General features: G+C 30.2%; 3 protein-coding genes across 4 annotated transcripts in view; 2 read left to right on the top strand and 1 right to left on the bottom strand.

Annotated features, from left to right (window-relative positions):
- LOC104703167 overlaps positions 1–2,697 on the bottom strand; it is a 6,800-nt gene extending 4,103 nt beyond the window's left edge. Inside the window, exons 1-2 of one of the 2 annotated variants that reach the window (XM_010419127.2) lie at positions 2,143–2,697; positions 1,787–1,828 (exon numbers count right to left, since the gene is read on the bottom strand). The gene's annotated coding sequence lies outside the window, so the exon portion shown is untranslated. The remainder of the gene's footprint in view (positions 1–1,786; positions 1,829–2,142) is intronic. The other variant, XM_010419126.2, reaches the window with a different exon arrangement.
- LOC104703166 (beta-glucosidase 30) lies at positions 3,598–9,688 on the top strand. The gene is made up of 12 exons (XM_010419124.2): positions 3,598–3,742; positions 5,678–5,747; positions 5,883–5,938; positions 6,121–6,196; positions 6,670–6,747; positions 6,887–6,974; positions 7,074–7,448; positions 8,247–8,464; positions 8,570–8,604; positions 8,700–8,802; positions 9,076–9,184; positions 9,312–9,688. Exons 1-12 carry the CDS (start codon positions 3,656–3,658, stop codon positions 9,490–9,492), a joined length of 1,476 nt encoding a protein of 491 aa, XP_010417426.1. The 5' UTR covers positions 3,598–3,655; the 3' UTR covers positions 9,493–9,688.
- Positions 10,563–10,998, top strand: part of LOC104703165 (S-adenosylmethionine mitochondrial carrier protein-like) — a 2,374-nt gene continuing 1,938 nt past the window's right edge. The window contains exon 1 of the mRNA XM_010419123.2: positions 10,563–10,992. Coding sequence (XP_010417425.1) covers positions 10,673–10,992 — 320 coding nt within the window. The 5' untranslated portion in view covers positions 10,563–10,672. The remainder of the gene's footprint in view (positions 10,993–10,998) is intronic.

Genomic DNA, 10,998 nt, shown 5'->3' with positions numbered 1-10,998 from the left:
AAAAAAAAAAAAAAAAAAAAAAAAAAAAAAAAAAAAAAAAAAAGAGATCGAAAAAACTTAATTCAAGAGAAGATATACAGAGATTTGAAACAGCTTCATCACAAACACACCAAAAATATAAGAAATCTATCTTTCGAACTTTTCAAACTTTGAGAGCAGAGATGGTTTTATTCGTCAGAACTGAACTCCAATCGGGATTTGGAAAGTTCTGAAGTAATTGAAGAAGCAGAATAACGAAAAACCCTATGATTGATTTGAGTTTTCCGCTTTCGATTTCGACATCTGTGGAAAAAAAATTTATGTACTCGTTGAACTGTTGAAAGAAAGAGATGAAGCAAAGAAGGAGATGAAATATTATTTAGTCTAAAGATATATTCTTTTTAATTTTTTCTGGAACGATGTCGTGTTATTGAGTTGTTGAGTCTATTTGTTCGACCGAAGTCCAAATAGTAAAAAAAGACGTTTAATTAAGCCCAATACAAACCAATGCAGCATAGAAAATAATTAAATTATTCAATTGATCATTTAAATCCACTTACGTCAGTTTGATAACCGACGTTAATTTCCTTCCTATTTTTTCACTTTGCGTCGGTTCATGTACTAACGTAAATTAAGCGACGTGATATAGCGAATTTCTTGTAGTGTCACATATGTAGTGTCACATAATGATTTATGAAATTATATATATATATATATATATATATGTATAATTTATTAGATATCATATCAGTCATCGGTTAAAAATAGATATACGGGCCAAGAAAATATGTAGTAACCACTATAGTGGCAGTTTGGACGTAACAATATGAAGAAAAGAGAAGTAAATTTAGAAGGTTGATGAGACATACTAAAAGATCTTTTGTCGAATACAGAAATCTATTTTCTTGCAATAATTGGTGTAACTATAAAGAACCAAGTAGTGCTGTCGTTTTTTTTTTCCCTAATTATTATTTGTTTCTTTTAATGTTTTTTTCTTGCAGTTACGTTTATTATTTTGTTGTTTTCTTGATAATTGAGTAGCCACGTTTTTGTTGTTGTCGTCACCCAATTTCAAAGTAAATATGTACCCCCCACACACCTTTCGTGCCATTGACACCATACATATCTCACTCAATCATGTGAGAACTTATCAATATATGGGACCGACCATTTGGGGAAATAATAATTTCGCAATGGTCCAGCTGACTCATTCATATTTTGTAATAATTTTGGTTTTAAAATAATATTATTATATGCTTTAGTTTTAATTGTTTAAGTTATATTTTTTTTCTGTTTGACATAAAAGTGTCATTCTATCTTTATGATCTTTTAGAATAAATTTCCTAATACACCTGAACCAATTTTTCATTGAAATAAATTATTATTTACTTATTTAATAGGAATCTACACGTATAATTCAAAGTTTACTTAATTTAATTTAAAACATGTCACAATGACCCTATTTACAAAATGGAGGGAGTGTATTTGTTATTAAGCTGGGACATGTGTGATACACCGATTAAATCATTCCATACTTTTTACAAATTTAATAAAATCTACTGTAGTTACACGAAAAACTATATTGTATTTTAAAATCAAATCAACCATGAATATAAGAATAAAAAATTGGATTTAGAATCTCAAAATATGCATCTCAACAGTTTATGTAATATTATTATTATATTTATAATTCAAGAGTAATTCCAAAAGCTTTCTAGATCTAAGGACATATTTCTGGACAGGGAAAATCATGTTAAATTTTGAATCTAGTGGCCAATACTATTCGAACACAGGTGGCGAGATTTACCTCCTTTTATCACTGGATCAAAGCGACTTAGGTTTATGTATTCTGTTAACATATGTAGAGTCAGATAATCCAACATACTACATTACTAATCACTGATACAAAACTCTAAACACAAACAATAGTGAATATTTATGTTTTGTCACGCAACAGAAAATGAAAATAAGAAAATCAACAACTTCATTGCCCAAAATTAGATACTATAAAGAGACTTGTTTTCATGAAAAATCCTGTAAAATTACAATCATACCGAACAAATTATATAAGCACGACTTTTGAATAAAGGAGAGGCATAGTATACTTATTATCGAAACAAAAAAAATCTTCTATTTATTTTTTATTATCGAAATAAAACTTACGTTACACTTGTGAGAAGTGAGCTTGTTAATGGTAGCTCTTCCGGTATTATAAACTACTTCACACAATCACACCAGACCTGTGTGCATCTCCGGCACAGTTTTAGACGCTCCTCTCATCATCCGCAGCCCGCCGTGTTCCACTGTCCTCCATCCAAGTGAACTCCTGGCTTAGTTATTCTCATGCATGGTACTCCTCTTCGTGGGCAATTTTCTTATCATCAGTCCATTGATCTCTGGGCCTGGGAGAGTTCGAGAAGAATCGGTTGATTGTAGCGTTGATGTTGATAATCCGAAGATTTACTGCATCCTCGAATGTTTAGACTTACTTTGTTATTGTGTTTTGGTTGTTGTTAGGCATTTATATTGGTTATTAAGCTAATCAGGCGAGTGCTACAAGTGAGGAACTCACTTTTTTTGTCGAGAATCATGTGTTGGTAGTTTGCAGCAAGGTCGTCCGTAGATTAATTCAAAGCACAGATTTTGACAGTGACTTCTCAGTAGCGTAAAGATCTTTTGCAAAGATTCGAGTTGCAAAAGTGTGGAGACCAATTTCAAAAGTTGGATTTATCATGTATATTCGTAAATTAGTGATACAGAGCTTTTGTAAATTGACAGTATGTACTCTTTTGCCCCTAATGAATATTTCTAAAACATAAAATTCAAAGAAAAAAAAATTGTTTAGATGGTTTACTATACATCGTTTAAGTTACACATGTGATTCTTATTGTTCCACGAAGTAGTTTTACTTTTCGCACGATATGCTAATAGTGAATGTAGCGATCATGATGTTAAACCACACATTCCACGCCAACATTAATTTGCACACACATATGTATAGGCCTATATATATACAAGATAAATATTTTGACCTCGGTAAAAAAGATGTAACACATATATGTGAAAAAAAGAAAAAAATACATATATGTGAATCTGATCCGTACAAAAAAAAAAAAAAAACTCTTCAGCTTTATAACTGGTTATACTAATATTTAATGTACAACCCTAAGAGCCGGGAAATGGAATATCCAAACGAAATTAGTCTTTACGTGGAAAGATATATTTTGGTTGGTGTACAGAAAAAGAAAGAAATATTATAATTTATTTCAAAATGAGTTCTCTCCCTATCTAGATATGTTTCTATGTCATCACACCAAAAAAAGGACAAAAATGTTATATATGTCCAATATTTCCACGTAGATAACGTATAGTGATGAGCAGGGCTGGGCAAAATATCCGAATCCGAAAATTTAACCCGAACCCGATTAAAATATTCAATCTGAACTCGAATCCGAACTTAAAAAATATTCAATTGGGTGTTTACCTAAATCCGACCCAAAATATAAAAATATTCGAATAGATCTTCTGTTTCTAAACTCGAAAACCTGAAAATCCGAAATACCCGACCCGAAACTCGAAAGGGTAATCTTCTATATATGGTGGAGAAAATCTCTTCTGTCGATATCACTTCAAAACTCACAAAAAAAAAAAAAAANAAAAACGGAGAGAGCAAAAAATGGCAAAAACGATTGATTCCCCAACACTTGATAGACATAGTTTTCCAGATGGTTTCATTTTTGGAACGGCTGGTTCATCGTTTCAGGTAAAAAGAAATTGATAGTTTTGATAAGCAATCTATATACTAGCAAATGGCTATGTGTTTATACGACTTTGATCCATAACGCAGAAGAAACTCTGTAATTTCGCAGTTAACTTAACCTTTTTGCTAATTCATATCGTTTACATAAAACAGGCCGGTATAGTATAAACGTTATTTCATTTGTTGTTTGAGATTTCTGTTAAGCCAACTGAGAATAAATATTTTAGTTCTAAAAAATGCTCGATTATGGACCTGTAATTACTTAGTAACTTATGTGTGTGTTTTTAAGTGAATACTACTTAGTCATTTTTCTTAGTATAACTTTTGTGTTGTTACTCGGATTTAAATTCGTATGTTCTATAGTATTGACACAAGAAATTACAAAACATGCTCGTTTTAGTTTGAAAGGAAGGTGAACCATAAAAACTTAATCGGAACAGCTAGATTTTAATGTGAAACGGCCCTTCGAGTTTCAATCTAACTGCATGGAAAATAAAATATTTTATATATACTCAGTTGCTCACGACTGACGTCTATAAATCTCGACGTAAGTAGTTTCAGTTTTTGTTCTTTTCTAATAAAGGGAGTATCATCATTTCATTTATTATTTAAATATTATATTCGTATGTTCTATAGTAATGAAAATTTTAGAATGACAAACTTTTTGAATTCTCCAAATGATTGATTTCGTGGCTTGATTTTCTTACTAAATACACTATTTGGTGGGAGATTCACAAAAATATCGAATAGTGATTGATTTATATTTCAAAACCGTATGTACAGTATCATTTAACTGTTTTCGTGAGTTTTATGTCAACATAAAATTTTCTCTCCTTGATTATATCTATTAAAAGGGTTAATATGAGAATTTACTTTTGTTATTTTGTAAACATATTCACTCTAGTTTTATTAACACATAGTGTTCACAAAAATTTGATAAACAATGGAATTTGTGTTGATTTTAAGGAAAAAATATTATGCATGGAGAAAAATTAAAGAGATCGACGACAGTTAATAGTTAATTTGGAATTTGGTCTGGGTAATTTTAGATTAAAAAATAAGTATGAAAGTAATCCTAAGGCACAAATGACTTGTTAGATAAAGTATATATGAATGGCTTAAATAAGTATGTATAATATAATTTGTACATACACACAAAATATAAGAAATGAGATACTTATATTAATTAAGATATAAAATATAGCTACGCTAGTAATTCCCATATAGTACATCTATAATGTTTAGTTTAGGGACAAAAGACTGTCGCTTTACAAATTACATAGTTTTATTTCCTTGTTTTGTCAAAAACATTAGATTACATAATTTTACAAAAATCACAATTCATTTTTGATTATGTAATTAAGGTTTTTTGCATTTCCAAATTAGATATTCAATTACAAATAATCTCCTTTCATTGTCAAACTGTTCATGTTTTGTTATTTAAACCAACTTTGCGAAATGGTCATCAGATTCATTACTAACTCTCTCTCCTTAGTCTCCATCATAGTATACGTATTCTATTTCTACTCTATTGCTCTCTAAAAACTGTATGACCAAAAAGTATGTTAGTGTAATCGGTCCTTAGTGAAATTATCAAAAAATATATAAAGAGTTAGATTTTCTCCACTCATAATCGATTGATTTTGAATTAAAAACCAATAATAAATCTTAATTTAACAAATAGTATGTTAGTGTAATATGTGTCACATCGGTGAGTGGAGAAATGATCAAATGATATATAAAGAGTTAGAACTTTTTCGTTCATTATCGATCAATTTTGAATTGGAAACCCATAACAAACCCTAATTTAACAAGCTCATAATTTTTTTTTCTTAATCTATTTTTTTATCTAATGTGTTTTTAGTTATTAAAATTAAGAAAGAAAAATAAAATCCTAGCTATATAAGAGGAAAAATGTCAATATAAATTTGTATGCAGTACGAAGGTGCAACGAATGAAGGGGGCAAGTCTCCGAGTATATGGGACCATTTCAGCCACACTTATCCAGGTCTGTCGATCGAATTACAAAAAATCTATGTAGCCCCTATACCAACCAATACCACATTTTGACATTTCTACTGAATTATTACTTGCGAGTAGGGACGAAAAACTTATGACTATTTTATAAATTCATTGACTGCAGAAAGGACCAAAATGCATAATGGAGATGTAGCAATTGATTTTTATCATCGTTACAAGGTACACTTAGAATCATATATGCATGTATCAAACTATCCTATCAAACCATATATTTTCTTGAAAGTGTTGGTACACTCATACTCTACTTACGTTTGCACTCGTATGTACTAGGTATCATTTTTTTTTTTTGGTTTGTGTTGGTTAGTCGATATTTTTTTACTAATACGACACATACAAAACAGGATGACATAAAATTGATGAAGGAGATAAACATGGACTCTTTCCGATTCTCAATCTCGTGGTCCAGATTAATTCCTAGTAAGTTTTACACCTTTTTTTTTTTGATGTCGGCAAACCTGTCTCAGTTGTTGATAAAATTGGAGTATCTCTTTAATTTTAATAGAACAATTAATTGTGAAGTTATTTGATGTGAATATTTATTTTGAATATGAGTATGTGTTACTCCAAAGTCAATATTATAATACTTGGACAGATTATATGATTATGTTATGATAGTTAATGCAATTTGACGTATATCTGTATATGTCAAAATAGACTATCCGGTCCACTGTTTAGCAAGCATCAGCCAAAATTTGGTGGACCAACTCGTAAAACTATCCGGTCTTTAAAACTATATATGACTATTAATTTCACCGTTAATGAGATAATAAGGTTTACTTATTTTACAATGGCATTCTAAGTGATACTGTATTAAACAAATTTAATGTTCGCTTAACTACCTTCCAGTGAATAGGTTAATTATTTTGTGGTGAATTGTAATTTGTCTATAGGTGGAAAGCTAAAAGATGGAGTAAACAAAGAAGGTGTACAATTCTACAAGGATCTCATAGACGAACTTCTTGCTAATGGTAAGATCATTACACCAGTAATTAAGTTAAAATTCTATAATTAAATAAAAGGTATGGTTTATAACTCAAGTAATGCAGTTAAATCATAATATAAAAGTAGTTGTCGCTTACCAAATTATATGATCTGATAAACATCAAGACATACAACCTTCAATGACGCTATATCATTGGGACCATCCACAATCTTTGGACGACGAATATGGTGGTTTTTTAAGCCCTAAAATTGTGTAAGCCTAATTAACGTATATTCTTAGACACCATATATATATATATATAATGTTATTCAATAAAAACAACTGATGTTATATTTTATTGAAAAAATATAGAGAAGATTTTCGAGATTTCGCAAGAATTTGTTTCGAAGAATTTGGAGAGAAAGTGAAATTATGGGCAACTATCAATGAACCATACATCATGGCTATTGCATGTTACGATAATGGTAACAAGGCGCCTGGACGATGCTCGAGTTGGGTAAATGAAAAAAGTCACGCCGGCGATTCGAGCACTGAGCCTTACATTGTTTCACATCACATTCTTCTTGCTCATGCTGTTGCAGTAGATGAATTCCGAAAATGCAAAAAAATTTCTCATGACAGTAAAATTGGTATAGTATTGGCACCAATATGGCATGAGCCTTATAATTCAGACTCTAGCGAAGATAAAGAAGCAGTTGAACGAGCTCTTGCCTTTGAAATTGGATGGTAATTTATCTAAGCTTTTTTTTTTTCTTTGATGATTTTCATCATTTCTATCTACAGTAAAACTTCTATAAATTAATAAAGTCGGGACCATGAAATTTTCTTAATTTATCGATAAATTAATAATTATGATTTTATTGATAAATTAATATTTTATTAATTTATGAAGAGATTTTCTCATTTTCATATTGAAAATTTTCTATGGCAAAATAAGATACTTTTGTTATCATTCACATATTTAAAAAATTTCTTAATTTATAATCTTGGCTATCGTAATAGGGTGAATGTCAATTGTTTAATAGATTATCTAGGTAAAAATGAGAAATGTTAGAAGTTTAGAGTTTAGAAAAAATTGTTACTACTATCCTAGATGAAGCCGCAGAAGATATTGTGGTACCTTTAAAACCAATAACTAAATAAGCAATTATCGCATCTATGACTCTTCACAATTTATGGATGCGATTTGAAAATATAACAATAAAAAAATTAGAGATGAACTTCAACAAAAATGCAAATTCAAGAATAGACAAACAACAAGAATCATATTTCACTATATATATATATATATATATATCTGAGTTTATATGATTATTAATTTATGATATTGATGGGACCATATTTTTATATAGGATTTCCAAAAAATTATTATCTTATTATTTTATCGAAATGTGTCACTTTTTACATCGGCCCAACTCGGGACCGAAAGAATTTATTAATTTATAGTGAGTATTAATTTAAAAAGTATTAATTTATGGAAGTTCTACTCTTGTAATATTAATTTTTGTTTTCTTATGAATGTAGGCATCTTGATCCACTCATTCACGGAGATTATCCGGAGATTGTTAAAAAATATGCAGGAGATAAATTACCTTCGTTTACTGCAGAACAATCAAAACTGTTAAAAAATTCAACGGATTATGTCGGAATAAATTACTATACAGCACGCTTCGCAACTCTTCTTCCTCACATCGACCCTGAAAAGCCTCGGGGCAGAACTGACAATCACGTCGAAAGAAAACGTACGTAATGCTAAGTAAATTACTAAAGACTGACCGTTCCATATTAACTTCAAATAAGGTTGGATATGGTAAACTAAACAAGGTTTATAATATGTTTTGAAACAGTGACTGACCACAGTGGTCACATCATTGGAAATGGGGTAAGAATTTACTTATTTTTCATAGCTATTAATTGCTAAGTGCCACATACGTATAATCATCTTAAGATATTTAATTTATTGAAAATTCTCCTCAGATTGGAAGTGGTTTAATATTGTCATATCCGGAAGGTTTGCGAAAAGTTCTTAACTACGTCAAGGAGAAATACAATAACATCCCTGTCTACATCAAAGAAAATGGTTAGAAAGCTTTTTCGTTTGGTACTCAAAACTTTAAACTAGGGATTCTTATTCTAAATACTACATCATATATACCTCTACAAAACATATATAATTTCTTAGCACTTATTTGGAACAGGAGTTCGACAGAAATATATAATTTTAGCCAATTATTAACCATAGTTATTTTATTAAAAATTGTTTTACTGAACAGATTTTAGAAAATTTAATTATTTTATTTGTTTCGATTTGATGCAACTATTTATTGTTCTCGTTTTGATAACTGGATTGTAGGAATCCATGAAAATGATGATGGTACAAAACCAAGAGAAGAGATACTTAATGACACAGTTAGGATTGAATACCATAAGGCACACTTCGAAGAACTTCACAAAGCTATAGTGTTCGTCCTTGATCTTTTTTTCTTTGGGTTTAATCTTTAATCTTTCAGACGATAACTATTTAAATATTATTTTTTATTGATCATTTTTGTTAATGAAAGTTATGAAACCTAATAATATGTTTCATAGGATGGATGGTTGTGATGTAAGAGGATACTACGCATGGTCGTTCATGGACAACTTTGAATGGGAAAGTGGATACACTGCTAGGTTTGGTCTTTACTATGTTGACTTTCTCGATGGGCTCAAACGTCATCCTAAAAATTCGGCCAAATGGTTCAAACAGTTCCTTAAGAGGTCGGTCGGATAGACCATAAAAGAGAGGAAAAATAGTTGGATATTTCACGGTGGAGAGAGGAGGGTGAAAATCGTTGATCTTTGGATTTTCGTTAAAAATTTGAGTGGCAAGATTTTATAATTTTTCTTGATTTCAATTTGTCTATATTGTAATGTCCTTGAATGCTCTAAACATTTTTATTATATATAAAAAAAAAGGTTGCAAGATTTCCAAGATGCATAAAGTTTGACATCTTATAAAATAAATTGAAATATGAGAAACAAAAACAATTAAAAACATTAGAAAAGAAGAAAGTCATGTGCTAATAACATTGTATTTTTTATCCATTTAAAACTATATTTTTTTAATATTTAATAAGTTTTTTGACATATTTTTCATACTTTCAAATCATCTTTACGGCTTTTTCTAGGACAAAGAGTCTTATCCTGAAACCTTAAATATAATCGTTTTAGATGAGGTTTCGAGAGAGATTGAGATAAGATAAATGCTCCAATTGGTAAAACGAGGCAGTTAAAAAAAATCCAGCGGTTATAAAGAATGTGGTTAGAAAAGATAGAAGAAAAAAAGTGATTAAATTAAAGCGAGTGATTAAGTAATAGTTTTGATTGGTAACCTGAATAGTAAACAAGTCATCATAGAAAATAATATAAAATAAATTAAAATATAAAAACATTTCAGAAAAAAAATTATTTCTATTTTTATAAATTCCTTTAGAAAATAATATATATGAATATTATTCACAAAAAAAAAAAAAAAAAAAATTTAAAAAAATCCAACCGCCTCGTTTGTAAACGAACCGCCTTGTTTTTGGGGCGGTTGGCAACCACCCGTTTTCTCTCTTCCAACCACTCTCTTCAACCATTTTCTCTAACCACCTACTCCATCCGCTTTTTCCAATCGCTATATTGATTGGTAATCTTCAAGACGGTTCGTTTGCAAACAAGGCGATTGAAAATTACCAATCAAACCCAAAGAGAATCATAATACTCAGAAGCTTATAGAGGCTGTAAAGCTGTAAATATACAATACAGCTTAAATTACTTTAATTCTTATGCTAGTTTAGTTTAGTCATTTCGTCGAACACCTCATAGGCAACGTTGTTTTATACTAACTAATAGGATAAAAACCCCACACTTTGGATGGATCAAACGTTGACCATATCTCACAATATTTCTCTTAAATCACACTTCTAATGACGAATGAAGAACAGATTAGGTTTCAAGGTTTATCGACAGATCCACTGAAATCAAGAATGGTGGATAAATCTCTAAGAAGAAAACATGTATCACCTGAATCTCTACTTGTCTCTATCCTCAATGATTTGTTTCTTAATTCTCAAAAGCTCGACCCTTGTTTGCGCAATACAACGAATGGACCAGATGTTTGTAGCTTCTTCACAGGCAGCTTAAATTTTGCCAAAGTTGGAAGCTTTACGTCAAGATCCAATATTGATATATCTCCTTTGATCAATGAAGCTGTAGGTAAAGCTAAAGACAATAACTTTGATACTGGGTGAGG

The sequence above is a fragment of the Camelina sativa genome, chromosome 7 (genome assembly GCF_000633955.1).
Source record: "Camelina sativa cultivar DH55 chromosome 7, Cs, whole genome shotgun sequence".
NCBI lineage: Eukaryota > Viridiplantae > Streptophyta > Magnoliopsida > Brassicales > Brassicaceae > Camelina > Camelina sativa.
Note: the sequence above shows the minus strand (reverse complement) of the source record. Positions and strands in the feature narration are given on the sequence as shown.